The sequence below is a fragment of the Uloborus diversus genome, chromosome 7 (assembly GCF_026930045.1).
Source record: "Uloborus diversus isolate 005 chromosome 7, Udiv.v.3.1, whole genome shotgun sequence".
Taxonomy (NCBI): Eukaryota; Metazoa; Arthropoda; class Arachnida; order Araneae; family Uloboridae; genus Uloborus; species Uloborus diversus.
This window is the reverse complement of record NC_072737.1, coordinates 148,071,480-148,091,423: the sequence shown is the minus strand read 5'-3', so window position 1 is coordinate 148,091,423 and position 19,944 is coordinate 148,071,480. Positions and strand designations below refer to the sequence as shown.

Here is a 19,944-nt window from a genome sequence, read left to right as displayed (position 1 = left end):
TCAGTGAGTTTTACTACTGCTTAAAATGTTGTTGATTAGCTCTAAGCTATTGTTAAAGCATGGCCGCACTTAATTCTTATAGGCCGTACAATCACTGAAACTCATGGCAACAAAGAGGCAACCCCTGTTTTCCATTCTTACAATCAAAATATCCAATCCTTATCCAATCAAAAACAAACTTTGAAACGTTGCCATTGATTGATGGGATACACAGGATTAGAATCAGCGCCTCTTGTGGTCAAAATGTGCGACTTATGAAGTTTGTATTTTTCGAGAATTTCAAGAGCAGATCATCTTTAACTACTAGTTGCATCACTTTAACACAGAAAAGTAATAAAATATCTAGGCCCGTAAAGCGTAAGCGAATCAAGTGCGGCCTTGGTTACAGCTTCTAACATCCTTGAAACCTTAAAAATGGATCTTGCATGAGCAATAAAAACATTACAAAATGATAGGAAAAGAATAAAACACTTTAATGAGCGAAGACCTGTATGTACATATAAAACGCACAAAAAGTGCAAATATATATAATATAACGATAAAAATTATTTCTTTTGACTCTTCGCCATCTGGGAGGAATGGAAGACGAGGAGGGTGGACTGCCTCTTCCGAGACTAGCAGGACAGCGTTTCTTCCAGGCAGAATTTCACCTCGAATCCCTTAGAATTTCCGGATCATGTGGAATCTGTAACAGAAGTTAAAAAATAAATTACTTGATCCAGTGAATAACCATTTAAAACACACATTTATTATTTATCAATTGGCAATTCCAATGAACAATAGGAAGCACTGTAGATTGATTAATGGCGGCTAAAAGAGGTAAAAAAAAAAATAACGTAATTTTTAACTTGCTTTTAATTTCAACTCAGTGAATGACAGTAATTGTTCTTCGTGTTTACCGGTTTTCCTCATTTGTATTCGTTTGGAATCATATTAACATCACTAATTGTCTGGAGGAAAGTGGAGCGGAATGTTTTATCCTCTTTGGCAATTTTTTTTTATTTAATCACCCCAAGGTGGCGTACTATAGCTATAGAACTACGAAATTGCAGTTCTAGAGCTTGAATATGCCACCTTGCGGTGATTTAAGAAATTAGCCACAGAGGTAAGACATTTCAATTTTGCGAGGTCAAGGTTGATGTTTCATTTGAGAGATCATACCCTACGTACGTAGGTTGGTCTTGGTTTTAGACAATGCTTTATATTACTTTGCATTATTTAATTTAACTCTAAAACTACAAACCCAGTTTTTTACCTGTAAACTACAACTGGGTTATGTATTTACCCCATGTGATTTTTGCTCGTGAAATCGTTCTGAAAACTGCAATATGATCCACAAGTACATTAACACATAATGCACAGCAACAATGGAACAATGTTTGTTCCTGCCGAAGAGAGTGCTGGAGAGCAAATTGAATTTTATCAAGGTTTAGTTGGCGAGAATGCGATTTGAATAGCTATAAGTGTTGAAAACCTGGTCAAAAGTACTGAAACACAATTTTACCTGGGATGGATTTCTACCCAGGTTTGAAGTTCGAGGGTTATTATTGTTTGCGTTATTTGTTATTGTTTGTTTTTTTTTTTTTTTTCCTTTTGTAATCGCAACGATAAAATAAAAGGTTTTATATACTTAAAAGCAGAAAATCCTTCGTTTTAAAACTCCAAAGAGGTGGAACAGCAGAAACAAATGGCGTTTATTTTAAAACATGAAAATACGTGTGATCCCAGGGAAAAGAAGAAGAAAGTGCTCCCTCCTCCTCCCCCATACATACAAAATCTTAATCTGCCAGGTAATTTTTCAAACGGCCAAAGATTCGCTACGGCTGCTCTAAAGGAAGCCCTTGGGAAAAGTTTTCGAAAACTGCTTTTAAATGAGACGAACTTTCGTCTTAACGCAACCTAATTGCTAACCGTCCAGTTACTTTTACCATCTGCCATTAGGCTGAACGCAAATTTTCTCACATTTGAGAATCTTCCCACACCAAATGACGAAGCAAAACCACAGGAATAGGCAAAAAAAAAGATCAACCTTGGTGTTCAAAGCAGTGGAACACCTTAAAAGAACATTGCTTCGGCAGCAAAAACTTAAAAAGATTTTTTTTTTACACCTGAGTAAGAGGAGGTTTGCATGAAGTTACAATGTTTTTATGGAAAGTAATGGTGAAGTAGAATAAATCACAAATAAAATTTCCCGTGGTAAAAACTTCTCTTTTTCAAAGTTAGATGCGAAAGGATACTTTTTCCCACGAACGATTCTTATCAATTTTACTTTTTATAATTATTGTTTTAGCCAATGCAATCCAATCTGCGAACTAAATTAACCGTACATGAACTACGCCCATTCAATGAATATGTACAAAGTTTTAAGAAAGTAGTTCTTTTTTAGCTGTGAATCACTGATGAAAAATAGGGTGGTTTCCTTCAGACAAAAGTACTATTTTTATTCATTGAAATGGATAGAATGAGCAAAAAATTTACATGGACCCAGAAAATACTTACATTTTCCCAACAGTTTTTTTTAAATTAATTTTTTAAAATGTCCGATTTTTCAAACAAGGCGTGGTCTTGATGACGTCACAAATGATGCAATTTGACGCATCTTTCTACTACGTTTCCACGTTATGATAATCAAGCAGCGAATTAAAATTGCGCTCTACGCTTGCTATCAACCATATCGTTGCCAATACACGTGAGTGAAGATGCGAATTAAATATTTTGTTCTGTGAATGGGAACATTGAATAGCATTTCATCATTTGTGATGTCACACGACAGAAGTGTAAACAATGAAAGCGCACCGATTTAAGTATTTTTTTTTTAATATTAAACTTAAACAAATTATTTAATTAAACGGACCCTATGTTTATAAGTATGCTCTTTCAGAAAAAAATACTTTTAAAATTTTGGAAACGACCCTATTCAACTAACTAGATAGTGTGTCAAAGGCTTTGCAAGAAAATCCTCCGGGCCGATTTTATGTAAGAAAAATAATAGAAAAGCGCAATTAAATTAATTGAGGTGAAGTTTTATAAATAAATAAATATATATATATGTAGTCGCCTCAAAGCACTAGCAAGACATCGAAGCCTAAAAACGAGCTACTGTTGCTTTGAGGCGACGACATATCAATCTATTGAAGCTCTCTATTAAAAAGTCATAAATAGTAATTGGTAGTTCGAAATGAATTATGCCCCGCCTCCTCCCCAACGTATACAGTATGCAGCCATAAAAGGGTATGCTAGTAAGTCAAACCTAATTATCTTTGAAAATATCTATAAAGTTAATGGTACTAAGTAGAAACGGCAAATCAGGAGTGATTTATCAAAAAGTAATCTATCCACTTTTTAGAAAAACTCATTTTATGACATTTCCTAAATCTTTTAGATGACCTTAATCGAACCAGTTACTCTCAAATCAGTTACTTTCAGTCTCTTTCATCAGTTACTCAATTTAACCCAAACGGGTCAAATCCCAGTTTATTTAAGTGTTAAGTTTAACTTTTTGATTCACAAGGTAACAAATCCGTCCTCTACACTATTTGTTTTGAATGAAAGGGGACATATCCTGAATCTGTAGTAAGAAAAAATTTTAATTCAAAAATCTTCAAATTTTAATTCATTAGTTTTAGGTTCAAGTACTTTAATAAGCGAATATGAGAAGGTGAAATATTAGGGCTTAGGTGAAATTGGAATTCTTAACATTCAGGTGTTCGTTCAAAAGGACATGTATACAAAATTAAGATGCGATGTGTCCTTGTTTCATTTACACAAACATTTCTTACACTGGGACATAATTTGCTGTGGTTTTATGTTAACCTAAATTTTGCGACTTTCAAATGAACAAATCTTTATTGGTGAATATTTAATTTTTGACTACTTGGCATTGACAACGTGCAAGCGTGTGGGGGGGGGGGAATGTCACTAATGATGACGATATCGTTTTCACGCCACCACGAACCACTCATGTAAGCTAACTTTACGCGAGTTTTTCTATCAGAAAGACCAGTAAATTTAGATTTTAAATCAATAGTGTCACTTCCGTTGCCGAGGTGTGACATTACCTATACAATAACGCAACGTACGTGAACGGAGGCTGAGAGGGATAATTTGAGAGTTTTTCAACCATGGAAATGAAACCATCATACGAAAAAACGCGCAAGTTGAGACTCCGGCAGTTCATTGACATTGCTTATGCAAAGTGGCAGTGCCTTTCCACACTAATGAGCGACGATCATGGCAAACGAGGGAACAAGCTGCGGAAACGAAAACAAGTTAATTATCCCGAGCGTTGACATTTTCGCCACTGCCAACTTCACGTAGAAATTAACGCAGCTGAAGCCACTTAGGATTAGAAATTAAGAATTAAAAAAAGGCGTCAATGTCACCCGAGTTTTCCACCTTAGAGAAACTGAGCAACGAATGGTCGAAAAGAATGGGGAGGGGGGGCAACGCATGCATAGCAAAATGCAATACAGTGAAACCTGTGTAAGTTGACCACTTGCGGTGCACTACTTTAGTGGTCAACTTACAAAGGTTGATTTATATGATAAGGGCTGATTCCGTGCCTGAAAAAGTGGTCAACTTAGACAGGTGGTCAACTTACAAGGGTGGTCAACTTCACAGGTTTTACTGTAATTGGGGGAAAAAAAATGTGTGTGCACTTTCCGATCAAAGTTTTGTGAACTGGCTCATGGAGATTTTCGGCAAGATGATCCCCATCCAAATTTATACGGTTTGATATTCTTCGTAAAATGGATGGTACATGAGAGTTCGGACGATATGTCTGAAAGGATGCAAAATTTCGAACTGACTGAATCACGTTTTTAAACGAAAAACTTGCATTTGCACGGACTTTCAATAACACGTAATTATTGATGATATATTTACAAATGTTCCAATCAGTAAAAAATCACGGTTCTATAATGCCTTTAGTTTAGTAATGTCACTGATAAACTACTAACTTAGTGTAATTAATAACTCATTTCGCCGATATAGTTGAGGTTTAATTATTTTCAACATTTTACTCTTTTTCGGATGCCCAGTAATTATTTTTTTTCGTCAGATGCCAAGTTCGTAACATCGTAACAAAACTTAATATTTACATTTAAAAAAAAAAAAATTCTTGTCCGTAAAACAGACTACACTTTTAGCAGAACTTCCAACCAGTATATTCAAGAAAGAGAGATGTGCTTTAAATTTTATAGCCTTTTTTTTTGTAGCAAATTTCTTTCAGTTTTCTTCATAATATGTTGCTAAAAGTCCGACTCTTGTCAACCAACCAATCAAACTTCTCCAGATCCAGATGTTTTGCTCATACAATAACAAACATGGTATGCTCTCAACAACCGACTGTGGGCTTAAAAAAAAAAATGTCGCTCAACTTTGCAGTCTAAAAAACATATGGCAACGGAAGAGAAAATTCTATATCAGCTGATGATAGTAGTGGGACGATCAAGATAGAATAAATTCAACATCGTTTCCTGTTCGTGCATCGAGGAAATGCGGGTACCGGTATTAAAATGAGGGAGCGTTTATCAAATGGCAACCGTCGATGATGATATTTTATTTGTCACTTAAAAAAACTTAAATTCGTTTCTGACAAATTTAAGTTTTCACAATCTAGAATTGCACCCAGGTGTGTGTGTTCACGCTATGTTTCTAAAAGTTGTACAAATTTTAGATTGCTTTTTCATACTTTTTATTAGTTTTAAATAACCAATCAACATTTTCTACTTAAAAGACTTCGTAGGAATCTACTAATATAAACATTTGCAGTGATTGTTTAAAATTACTTAATATTTTTTTTTTCAGCGGCAATTTCTTTCGTTCTAATCCTTGGTTTTGTTTATTATCGTTTGCTGTTAAAATTAATTTAGTTTACTCTATTCTATAAGGAAGATTAACCCACGCAAAAAAGATTGATAGCAAATATCCTCAATACAATTGAATAAAATGGATTTCTTCTTGAATTACAAGCATTGACTAATCTTTCCAACAGGATTTCGCACATCTTCATAAAATTTACTGCCGATATCCTTATCTTATTGTCATATTGAAACAACACTAAAAGCTTATTTAGCAAGAAATATCAAATTTCACCTTCTGTTTTACAGCAGAGCTTAATGAACATGGGAGCTCACAGGAGCTCAGATACTGCACTTATTTATTTACAACTTTATATATTACTAGTGGTACCCGCACGGCTTTGCTCGTAATAGAAAAATTAAAAGGTATTTTGGTTCGCCTGTACATTTACAAATAATATATGGTGAATTTTCTCGCCAATTGACCCATGTTACAGTTCCACGTTATGATAATTTCGTATCACGCCAATTGGCTTGTGCCCATGTTACGATTCCACGTTATGATAATTTCGAAATTTACTCGTCCCTCTTATGATAATTTTGTTCTTAAAATTTGAATAGAAAAAGAACCACATCGAATTTTCGAAAAATCGCTTCGAGGTGCACACCCCCATGCTACAAACTAACTTTGCACCAAATTTCATGAAAATCGGCCGAACGGTCTAAGCACTATGCGCGTCACAGAGATCCTGACAGACAGAGATCCGGACAGAGGACATTCAGCTTTATTATTAGTATAAAAAAATAAAAAGATGAAGATAAAGATAAAGATTCTTGCATATTAAGAGAGAAATCGGGCTATTTATGCTTGAAAATAAGTTCCAAACACAATAGAGCAACACTTTTTTTTTTTTTTTTGAAAGTTGAGCAAAGGTAAAGAAACAATGTTCTAAATTATTCCCACACCTGCGTCAACTTTCGATTCTTAACTACCACTCGCACCTGACTATTTGACAAATGTGTGACTAAAAATTCTTAGGTCTTGCCCCCCCCCCCCCCCACGTACACTTACACACATCCAACATCATTAGCTGCATTTTTTTGTCAGTGCAAGAAAATTAGCACATTTTTGTATAGTGAAAACCATCAATGCTGATACTTAAAAAGTGTGTGTGTGTGTTTGTGTGTGTGTTGTAGGGGGGGGGGGGGAGAGGGGCGAGTATCATTGCCTAATGAAGCCTGCCCAACCACTAGATAGGTCTCTTACACCTAGTCCATTGGCATCAGGTAGATCGTTTCGCCTACTTTATGGAGTAACATGCACCACAAGCAATGATACTGGCAGGGCGAGGGGTTCTATATTGGGGGATATCTATCTCGTCTGCCTGGGTGGTCTTTTCAGGGCGCGTGCGCGGAGCCGAAAGACATGACTCGAAAAGCCCTTTGACCTCCCATCCACCTCCATCTTCAGTTTGTCCTGCTCTCAGCTGAACTCGGAGTCTACTTTGTCTCTAAAGAACAAGGCCAATTTTTCAGGGGGGGGGGGGGCTGAAATACGCGTTTTCAATCGAACAAAGAGCTCAACTGCAGGTAGACCTGTTTTAACTTTGCTGTTAATAGAGATTGTATTTTGTACTGAGATTTTTTTTTTTTTTTTTTTTTTGCAGATTTTTATGGAGGCGAAAAGAGTTTTCAAAGTTAACTTTTTTGTTTTCATGCTGCTATGAAATTATAATCTAGCATGGATTTTGTTGGCAGAGCGGACGGTTTCGAAAATATTGTAACGGATCTGGTGCGACTTCCAACTTTCTTGAAAGGACGACGCAGTTCTTGATTAAGAATACAGGAAATTCATTTACACTATGTACAGGGAAGATCGTCAACAATTGCTAAATTAATCATCAGCAATTAAGCAAATATTACACAACACCGTAAACTCAACGGTTACACGCGTATTTACTTCCAAATACGAAAAACAAAACAGCGAAATGCCTCGCAATACACAGAGCTAATACACTCTCAGTACAAATTCTCAATCGAAACTCACTTTTTATCACGCGGGACACTTTTATACACACCGAAAGAGATCTCTCAACTATTCCACAAGATTCCAAATGCTTCTCGAAAATCGTACACCGTTATCTTATTTCATTCACAAATTTTATCAATGAAAAAAAGAAATAGGGGGATCGTATACTGCAGCCGAATGTATAGGAGTTTTATCTTCATTACGGGAACTATTTACAGGTTACGTTACTACAATAATAACTATTTACAGAATTTGTAATAATATTATGAGGAGTACTTCTATATGAAAACCATAACATTAATAACGAATAATTACCATATAAACATCGAATGGCTCGACCTTTTCATTCACTGATTTGATCTCTTTGGAGTTGGGAAGGTTCTTAAAAATAAATTAAATAATTGTTCAGTGTGTGTGTGTTTTTTTAATATGTTACTCAGTAGCTACATTGCTAGACTAATCATAGAATTGTGGAAAGCTACGCAGGCAGATCCTAATCGCAGCATTAAAAAGCTGCCAGATTAGGTTTGCCCCCAGGGGCTGACTGGCTCCCGCAAGCGGGGGCCAACCTTGATTCTTAAAGGGCAAAGGGGGGGGGGCGAAGGCGCAAAAAAATAAATAAATAAATAAAATAATAATAATAACATAAAAATAAAATAATATAAACGAAGTTGCACAGGTTTGTGGGAGCAAAAAAAACAAAAGCTCACAGGTTTGAGCGAGCAAAAAAGAAAAAGGAAAAAAAAAAGGCGCAAGGGGTGCACTGGCAGTAGAGCGAGCCTATGGGTCAGTCCGCCCCCGTTTGCCTCAACTATAAATTGTAACATTCTCAACATATAAAGATGATCTTAACAATGATAGACAAGCTGGTCATGGACAGTGGACACCCCTCTTATAGTAGGTACTGAAATCAAGTAGGAATGTAAATACACTATTTCAGTTCATACCTATCGCCGTGAGCTAACTTACAGTTGCAGCAAAGCTAAACTGGCAGCGTTGGGAAGCTACCAACAGCCTGACCACATCATTCTACGCTGCCAAGTTAGGTTTGCCCCAACAAGAGTTAAAAATTACTTCTTAACAGCCTTTGACTTCAATTTACATTTAAAATTAGAAGCAATTTCAACAGATTTTTTCTGACAAGGGGATAAAATACAAAACTTACTTCTGCGCAGCATTACATTGGGTCTGAGCAAGAACTTTCTGTTCAGTTGCTTCAAGCGGAGCCGCTTGGAGGACCGTCGTTTCTGAACTCTGGTGAAATCTGCAAACACAAAATAGAAAGAGGGTCAAATATAAGAATTACTGCCACCTCTCAACACAATAAATATGAATAAGTGCAGATATTTTTAACGCCAACACAATCGTATTTCACGCATTGAAAATCGGAAATACATCTTAAAAATTTTATCAACCGCATTTTCCCACTTTGTATTTTATATAAAAAAAAGTTTTTTAAATGTGGAAGAAAAAAGTTTAAAAAAAATATTACATTTGAATTTTTTTTTTTTTTTTTTGATACAAAATTTCAAAAGTCAAAATAGTACATCGCTTCATTCTCCGACAAATATGTCAAGAACATTTTTCCAGGCCTTGGAGGGGGGGGGGGGATAAGAATGCATGTTTTATACACAGTTGAAGCTCCATAAATAGATTACAAGCGTTCGATACACAAAACCAGGAATTAATAACGGCTTTTTTTTTTTTTTGAACTAACAAGCCTACATTAAACTACAACATAAACAAGTAATAAGAGCAAAAAAACCGAAAAGATTGACAACAAATAATTAATACGTTTGCAATAAATTCAAATAAATTGTATATTGTTTGAAAAATCTAACGAATTTTTATCATTTCCACACGACTTAAAAACCGCCACACAGAGGGAAGACAAATTTCTATCATTGCCGTGCAACACTTTGTCAATTCCCGAAAAATGTGACCCCCCCCCCCCCCCACCTCTCCTCTTCCACACGCACAGAACCCAAGGCTGAATGGCACAAAAATCTTATGAGGATTGCTATCACGAAGTCGTTATCTTCCATTTCATTAAATGGAACTCAAACAGAAAGGTTGGAGATATTTCTCTTCAACTAATGAATGCCTTGGACACTGCTGACTCATAATTATTTCGTGCTCCTTTAATGAATGAAAAATATAAGGTTTGTTTGAGATTTAGTGGAAAACCTGATCGTTTGGATTATACTTCTTATCTTAGTATTTTGGAATTAAAAAAAAAAAAGCAAGGGTCTGGCCAGAGGAAATGTATGTCCTTTAAAAGACTCTTCACAAAAATCTAAGTAGTTAAAAGGGACCCTTCACAAAATTTCGATTGACCAAATCGGACCTTTCATGGGACTCATTTTTTAATAAAAGAGTAGCCAACCAGAAATCTAATCTATGTTGATGGATAAATTTTGGTTTGCATTTTGAAATTCCACAAAAATATTTGATTTTTCATTTTTTTTTTTAATTCACAAAAATAGGACCCTGTGAAAAATTCTGGACAGACCCCTGAAAAATCAAGTTTGAATCGGATTTACTTAAATATTAAATAGTGAACCTACGAAATTTAGAGACATGAAAACATTTTCGTGCTTTCAACCAATCTTATGTAAGAACATTTTTTTTAAAAAATCCAAATATATAGAGATAGAGATTGGATGTACACACGCTGATTATTGGGGGTGGAGGAATATGACCTTACTAACAAACTATACTTTAAAAAAAAACTCCTCAGTTTTGAGTTAAATTTGCAAAGACTGAACTATGACAAGCATTTTAATTTATTTTTATGCTTTATTTTACTGCAGTATTTTACTATGACATTTTCTGAGTTCTTTCCACTATGATATTATGTTAACTTTACCTTACTACATGAGGGTAAAAATGGCCCTGAACTCATTCGACTAAATCAAATTAATTAAAGTTCAAGAGCTTCGAAGTTTATAAGTTAGAAACTAAGTCAAGCAATTTCATTTATTTGCTTCAGTTTTTCTTGAGATTACACAAACCAAGATTGAAAAAAATCAATACCAATTACTCAAAGTTAAATATTTGTTTTCACAGCCCTCCTGTAACACATGAAGATGAATTAGTCTACAACCTATTATGCAAAACTTCAAATTCCAAGCGTCTAAGACATCGACGTTGATAAATCAAAAACTGCTATACGAATTGCTCATCTATTGGCTTCCACAATTAATTGCACCTACCTACGAAATCGAATTCATCAAGCGCCCAAAAAATGCAATTGGTTTTTGGAGCCCCCTAGCACCGCTTCGCATTTTTCATAAAAAACAGCAAAGAAGGCGTGTCCCAACAGGAGCCAACGGAAGATATAACCTCAGCAAATAGTGATGCACGAGATGTCAAAGCGAGCGGAATTTGATGAATAGCATGAGGTTTTCCGAGCAAGATGGGGAGAAGAGATAATTGCCGCGGCCAGAATACAATTATCATCACAACGAAGGAAGGTTGGAATCGATTTGCTAATTTATTTAGAACACCGAACAGTCGAAAAAATTATCCATTATTTTTGTAACTTTTCCGCGAGATGACGCTTCAATATTAGTGTCCCAAAAAAAAATCGAGGTTTCAAATCGAACACTCTTATATTTTTCATTTTTTAAGTCAGAACATTTTTTTTAAAAATATCATATAATTTGGAACAACCGCAAAACGTGCCGATTTGCTTCTGAAAGTGTAACCAACATTGCGTAATAGATCGAATCGAAAAAAACTTTTTCTTAATGTTTGAAATTTTATTTGGGAAAAAAGTTGACTTGAGAGCTCGAATACGCTACCTTGCAGTGATTAACAATAGTACTAAAGAAAAAGGTAAAATATTCCATTCCACGTATTTTCTTTGGCGTAAATTACAGGCTTCAGACAGTTTGTGATGAAATGTAATTTCAGAAGAGTAGAAAATAAAGTTTCCCACAAACACGATGAAAAATTACCGCAATTCACTAAGCGTCAAAGCAAGTTATAAGTTACGGCATTTGTTTGTTTTACCTTTTTCATCCGCCATTAGACAGTGGCTGCAGCGCCCCCTATAGTTTATTGGAGTTACGAAAAACCCCAGCCCCACATGTACCACAAAAATATTTATCCAAATCAAAGACTATTTAGGCGACCAGCAGGAGGCCTAAAATTTATAATTTTCTTCTTATTGATTTTTTCTATTCATTTTTCAAAAAATTACACATTTGAATAAGTTCAAAAAATATTAGCGAACACATTTTCAAATCAACATTTGCAAATGAATAATACAAAAATAATGAAAAATTTAACAAAACTTTAAAAAAATCCCAATTTTTTTCACTATGTGGGAAACTCAAATATCGCAGTCCATTTAACCCTACTACCTACTTTATGGTTTATATTTTTCAGCTTGATAATTTGTTAAAATTTATCTTACATTTTTTAAATAAACATATACATAAATCAATTTTTTGAAAAAAAAATATAATTTTCAGGCTTCCCGCTGGACACCTAAATATTTTTTTAAATTTAGATAAATATTGTTGTGGTTCATTTGGGGCTATAGGGGCAAAGTTTAATCAACATGAAACATCAAACTACCAAGAAAAGTTTTTTTTTTTTTTTGTTTTTTCGATTCGGCCTAGTAACAGTGCTGGTTCCCACTTTCAGACACAAGTCGGAACGGGTTGCCATTGTTCAAATCATACAAAACATTTTTGCAATTGTTTTGACGTAAAAAGAAAAATATAAGAGGTTGTGCGACTTGATACATCTACTTTAATTTGAGGGGGGGGGGGGTATCCTAATGTGCATGGCAGACGGACAAAAACCATGACATTTGTGACATCATTTCTTAAGTTCCACTGCCCGCATGAAGTTATTACTTTTCATATTAATTGGACTAAATTTACGTTTAGCAAAAGCTATAATTTACCAAATCCTTAATAAGAATAAATAAACATAGCATTTCAAAGTTTCAGTGCATGTTGCGGAATGAAAAGAGAAATGTGTATGAAACGATAAATAAATTACCTCGCACCGAATTCAAGCAAAAAAAATTAAACTAAAAACCAGTGATGTTCCTACCGATTTTTCTGAGGGTATACTCCCAGTAATACACTATGCACAATGTGTATGCGATCATATACATATGTCTAAAAAATGTTTGAGACTTTGAGAGTATGCGGCGTATATGGAGAACGGCGCCCTACACCCCAAACATCATGAAAACTCGAAAAAATAGCAATAATCACCCCAGTAAAAGTAAACAAAAACTAAAAGGTATGAAAACTATCGACAAGTCAAGCAAATGTCAGTTTTAAGATTTAATTTCAAAAATAGGGGTTCAAGATACAAAAGGGTATAAGGAAAGGTTGAGGAAAAAAATTAATGGTTGTGAGTATAATTATTCTTTTTTGGGTAATACAGCACAAACAAATTTTTAAACCCATTATTTGATTGTTAGCACAAACAAAAAAGGCGGGTCGTCTTTTCATGAAGAGTCTGTTCCTGTCACAGTTGTTACCCCCCGAATTAGAATAAATATTCTATTTCTGGAAGTAAATCGGCTCTGCTGTTAAAAGGGCATTAAAAGACAGAGCATTCGTCTTTATAGCGAGTGTAACAACTGCACAAATTCAAATTAAATATGGGGGAGCTGAACTCCTGATATGATGAAAATGCGTAACCTCGACAAGGTCGCGCGCGCCAAGAACATGTTCGTTCTTGTTTGCGATTGCACGAAGAAACAGGATTTCCCAGGTACATGTTTGCGCAGCGGCATTCTTTGTGAAAATTTCGCGGCTAAGATAACTCCGGCTCGTGGCATATGGTTTCAGAAATGTCGGAATTGCAGAGAGAAAGCGATAAAAAGGACAAGGTTGATTGCGTCAGAAATATGAATGTGATACCATTTTTCAACTTGCAATTTATGCCAGTTGTCGCTAGAAGCAAAGCCAGAATTTACCTGAGGGGGGAGCGAAACCGTCCGTATATCGGGCGCGGATCTAGAGTGGGTCATGATACCTCCACTAGTGACCAAGCAGAGTCTACAGCCCAGGGTTGGCCGGATTGGACCCAATTGGGTTGGACCCAATGGGTTAAAAAAAAAAAAAACATTTAAAAAAAACCCCATTATTTAGTCCACTTTTGGGGTTTTTTTTTAAATTTGAGAAGTGTTTAAAAAATTAATTAATTTAAATACTTTCACAATTTAAACTTCTATTTATTTGTTCTTCACCACAGACAATGGACATAAAAATTGAATTTTGAACTTTAATAGTATTTCTTAACGCTTAATGGCATTAAAAAAATACTTCAAAGATTTTAAATAAAGATATTTAACTTATTTCTTTAACTGGTCAATAAATAACTCAAATTATCTTGACTAAGTCTTATCACATCGATTTTCTCAATATTTGTAGCTTGTGCAGAGGATTACTCTAGCTAAAAGGCTTTCATTTTAATTATTTTCTGCAAACCAACACGTCACAAATCTCAAATAAACACAAGGTAACACAACATAAAATTCAAAGAAATGTCTTGATTAAGATGGAATTCAGTAAAAAGGGATTTAAACTACTTGAGGTTCTACAGTAGTTTTGCATAACAAAATGAAATACAATCAAGTAAAATTCAAAAAAAAAAAAAATCTAGTTATTAAAAACGAACAATAGATTTTATCACTCAAGAAGTAACTTTGCCTTAATTGTTGGTAATCGTGGAAACTAAAAAATCTGAAACTTTACCATTCTTGGGTTTTGTCGTCTTTTATACTTTTCTTCAGAAAACGCTGAATTTTCCAGCTTTTTTTACCCCAAGACAATTTGTGTGCTTTGTCCATATACTTACGCTACAATATGCTACAAGTACCCACATTTTCCCTAAAAAAACACCCCCCCCCCCAAAAAAAAACACATTTCTTTTAAAAAACCCAGCTTTGGTTGGGTTTTTTTTGGGTTTTATTTAAAGAAACCTAAAAAACCCTGGGTCCATGGGCTTTTTTTTAAAAAAACCAGGGTTTTAGCCAACCCTGCTACAGCCGCGATTTGGGAACTTTTTTTTTTGGAAACATTCGCCCCACTTTGCCCCCAAAACAGGCTTCGGAAATGACGCCCCCTAAACCAAAAGCTGGATGTACATAAACTAAGGTTCGGCATTATTCTTCTTGTCGTGTGCCAGCTAGGCTGGCAATTTGGGGTGCGCTGCTTCACTTTTCCAACTGTACCGTAATTTGGTGTGAAGTCCGACTTCATGACATAAGGACCCGTTTATAGGGCATGCAACCATTCACAGCATAACAACACATTCACACAAAGAAAGGACAAGGACAGGAGAGAGGAAGTACGTCCATGCCCGCGCCGGGATTCGAACCCGGACCTTCCTGTCGCCGTCAGATTTCACTGACCACTAGACAAGGCAGGCGGCTTCGGCACTATTGTTCAAATAAAATAAGGTTCTGTGGGCGTTGGCCCCACACCATACCCCCTCCTCCTCAAAAAAAAAAAAAAAAAATTACTTTTTGGACCTCAGAAAAAAAACTGAACAGAACCTTATCCTCACATGTGCACAAACTAAATTTTTTGTAAAGTTCGAAATAACAACGTCAAAAAGCACAAATTGCAGATTATTGACAACACGTGTTTCGGCGTTACACGGCCTTTTTCAATGCAAAAGAAATGAGCTTATAGATGAATAGACATCCGACAAAAGACTTTTCATCCATAAGCTCATTACTTTTCCATTGAAAAAAGCGTTCCTTACACCGCCGAAACACGTGTCTGCAGTTAATCTGCAATTTGTGCTTTATGACGTTGTTATTTAATACTTTACTTTTCAGCACAAAGGTATTTATTTGTCATACCTCTTTTGGTTTGGCATTATAAAACAAAATAAGACTCTGTGGTCGTTGATCCCCACACATACCCCCACCCCCTTCCCCCTCATTATTTTTGGACCACAGCAAAAAAACTAAAAAAAAAAAAAAAACATGCCCTCCCCTGAAATTATTTTTTTGCTCAAGTGATGCTGTTCTTGTTCCCCTGCACTTACCGTCGTCATGTAGTTCCTTGGATATTTTTACTTTTATTTATTTACTAGCCGCCTGCGGCGACCAGCTGGTCCGCCTTTTTACGCCATTCACCTTTTTGCGCCAGAGTTGCCGCCTTCGGCGGCTGCTCAGACAATTTAGCGACGGTATTAATCAATGTTTTTCTCTTTTTTCTCAATATTATCATTCGCCTTTTCAGACAGATGTTGCCGCCTTCGGCGGCTGCTTAAACAAATTTCGTGGCGGTATCAATCAATCTATATCTATGTATATCATTAGTAGTTTGAATAAAATATTTTCTAGATCTATCTCCAGTTCCGTCGTTTGGAATATTTTTAAAGGAGGGGGAGACACAAACATTTTTAAAGGAGGGGGAGACACAAACGACGTACTCTTCATGCAAATTTTGTCGAAAAATAACAAAAAGCACTTCCACTTTTATGTGAAAGCATTGTTTTTTCAAAGTCATGGCCCGTTGAAATTCCTTAAATGACGGGCATGCCTCTTTCTTGCTGTCCATCTGCTATATCGAACTCTATATTTGTCTATCTGTCAATCTATACGATCTGCGCATATCTACCTCCTGACAGTACAATGTTTTTTTATTTATATAAGTATTAATTCGAAAACAAAAACATTTTTTGTCCACTCAACCTCTATCTATCTCTGTATCTACCTAACCTAACCGCCAATTCGTAACTGAAACGAAGATCATGCAAAAAATCGCGGGCTTTATTTATTTAATCAAAATAGACCTCAAAAATAAAGGCTCTATGTTCCCCGTAGTGTTCAAAAAGTAGGGCTTGCAAAAAAAAAAAAAAAAAAAGTGAAGAGAAGGCAAACGATTTCAGTTGGATCACGTGATGAGGTAAGCTCGGAACTCAGCCGGCAAGCGAACAGCTCGCGTTGTGTTCTGCCATTAAAAAAATTATAAAAAAAAACTATTGCGTATTTTTCAAAACTTTTTTCTTCTGAAGGGGGCGAAATGTTTTTACTATTAATAACTTAAATTTTAGAAATGAGGCTTTGGGGTCAATCCATTTGAAATCACCCAAAAAGAGTAAAATTTGTTGCTCAACATTTTTGATTTTCCTGATTCTTTTATCATGGATTACCTATAGGTAGACATTAACAAAACTGCAATTGAAAAAAATTTACTAGCTATATTTTTTATTTGGCAGCCATTTTTAAAATGGCAATTTGGCAAATTTGACAAAAAACAGAGTTTGCGGAAAATTGTATTGCCAATTCATTTTTAAAGATATCAAAATAATTTAAAAACCAGTGTGTTAAGCATAAAATGTCCTTTAAATAGACCATATTTTTATTTTCCTATCATGCAGGAAAGTCAGTTAAACTCTTTCTCTAAAAATTCGAAAAAAAGTTAACAATCACTAATTTTTGAGAGCGTAAATTTTTAGGAAGGAAAAGAGACTCAGCAATATTATTTTATTTCTGTGTTTGAGTACTCATAGTACTACCAACAGCATAAAGTTTAGTCTTTAGAATGAACTAGTTTTTTTTCTACGGCTTTTCAAAAATGTCCAAAAACACGTTAATGCCAATTTTCGTAGGTCAATATCTGAAAAGGGACTGAATGAAAAAAAGTGAAAATTTTATAAAATGTTCTTAATACTAATAAGAATATCTCACAAAAAAATTATGACTGATATTCAACTACGTTTTGAGTTATAGAGTTGTGAATTTCAATAAAAACGCTACCTTTTTAAATACACTCGTGCAATGCTAAAGTAACAACTATAGGCTTAAAATTATTTAAACTGGCATTTCTTCTTTTTTAAAAATTCAGGACTGTAGTAGTAGTACTACCGGTAAAATGCTTGAACTTGCTCATATGTTTTATATACTACACTGTCACAAACTATAACACACACTAATGTTTTTCTATATATCTTTATGTAAAACTTGTAACTACTTGGCAGCTGTAATTTTGATTAAAGAGTTAAACAAATATGATATCTCATTGCACAGTTTATCAGTTATGTTGTGTGTTCTTCCAGACATTGTTGTGAGCTCCAATGAAGTAACTTTACGTACTATTTTTTTTGCGGGTACCCAAGCAGTATCATTTTTTGACAGTTGAAAGGCAGTTTTTGGTCCAGAAGGATGAAAGAAATGCACCAAAATATCATTGTTACCTTCACTTTTGTCTTCAACTTTTCCAAGCCACCACTTCTCATCGTATATACAGGCAACAAAGTCATTATTTGTGAAAGACGACACATTTGTAAATAATATTGAAGTCTGATGATCATCAAATCTCGAGCCTGTGGAAGTAACAAAGCACCTTATTTCATTGTTACTTAAGGGAACATATCTGTGATAGCCTCTTGTACCTTTCACTGTTAAACAACATTCAAATCTCTCGGTCAGTGTTGTTTCCATTCGCTCAATTTCAGCTGAAGAAACATATACATATTTGATTCCAGTAATGTTGTTCCGACAGTATTTAAACATGTCTTGTGGAGTCAGGATTTGATCTGTATAAGGTCTTTGGAGGGATGCTCGTGTTACTTCTCGCTTTGTTGTTCCGCCAATCCCATCACAAGAGTTCTTCCCATGTGATGAGGCAAAGAAATTCCACTCGGCTTGCACACCATAATCGTTTTTGTGTTGGCAGACATTCAAAGTTTTCTTATTTTTGTATTGGCTGCTTGCGCCATCGCTGAAGTACACAACCATTTCAATATTTGGTATAATTTTCTTGATTTCCCTGATGAGGTGCTGTTGAAATGTGTACACAGCAGTTGTATTATGATCGAGGTGGTCGCTAATAACACAAATAGATTTGCAACTCACCGTTCCTTCCTTTTTGTAGTATATTACAAACGGATGAAGACTTGCTTGTGTATTAGTCCAATGAAAACTTTGTATTTCGTCCTGCACTGTGAATGTGAAGTTTTCTGCAAAATCACCAATCACTAAACAGTGGTTATCTTCCAAGTTTTCTTTAGTTTCCCTGAAATGTTTAGCTTGAACTTTTGATATAAAATGATGGGATTTTAAAAGAGTAAGCTTATCAATAAGAGAATGCAGAAACTCTTCACTGGACATTACTTGTGTTATGAGCTCAGCTCTATCGGTTTGCACCCATTGTTTGAAAGCAACTTCATCAGGCAGATTGTCAATTTGATTTTGTAAGAGATCAAGCAGGGTATCTGGTCCAGGACATTTTGAACAGGTGTCAAGCATACATTTTTCATTTTCAATATCACATACCATGAAAGCTATGAGGTCTTTATAATTTAAATTAAGCTTTGCTCCTTCTATCATAAGCTTTTGTTTTGGTGATGTTTGCAAACACATACACTATGAGTTCCTGATGAACCCGGAAGAACGCACCACTTTGGTCGGAAAGCGCAAAACATAGAGCGACCAATTTTGTGATTTGGATATTTCTGTTTATATATGCTGTAGAGTTCGTTGAGTGAGAGAAGAATTAACCTTTTCTGTTTTTGCACCTTGACATTGTCAATCATAGTTGAAACATATTCCTTTTTACCAGGCATAAGCGACTATTTTCGTCATCTTCGTAAAACTCTTTAACACAGTTAATAATAGCTTCACTTATTCGGTTGCCCTGTCTTTTTGAAAGATGTGGCAAAATACCTTGTTCCTTTACTAGCTGCCTAGTTAACTTTACCATGTATTCAGATGCACCAAAGTCCTCAACTATTTTTTTCTTTGACCATGAGCTTGGCAGTAGACTAATTATCTTAATTTTATCATCTTTACTAGACACTTTGAATTTTTCTTTTAGTTTAGTAATGAGTGCGTAGTACTCACTAATTGAAGTATCTGTTTCATTTAAACTCTGTGTTTCTAAGTCATTATGGAAAGATTCATCCAATTTTCGCTTGACTGTGCTTGTAATTTTATCAGTTTTTCTTTGCAAAGCTGACAGTCGTTGTTCTGTGTTAAGCTTTGTTATTTTACATAAAGGAGACAATTCCAAAGTTTCACAAATGGATTCCAATTGATACAACGAATTCTCCTCTACTAATTCAAAAGGGTCAGGAAGAAATTCAGGATCATCCTCAGCATTATTTTTTTCATCT

General features: G+C 35.2%; 1 protein-coding gene across 1 annotated transcript in view; it reads right to left on the bottom strand.

Annotated features, from left to right (window-relative positions):
• Positions 1–452: 452 nt before the first annotated feature.
• LOC129225896 (uncharacterized) overlaps positions 453–19,944 on the bottom strand; it is a 35,546-nt gene continuing 16,054 nt past the window's right edge. The window contains exons 2-3 of the mRNA XM_054860427.1: positions 8,996–9,094; positions 453–685 (exon numbers count right to left, since the gene is read on the bottom strand). Of these exons, the coding sequence (XP_054716402.1) occupies positions 675–685; positions 8,996–9,094 (110 nt within the window). The 3' untranslated portion in view covers positions 453–674. The remainder of the gene's footprint in view (positions 686–8,995; positions 9,095–19,944) is intronic.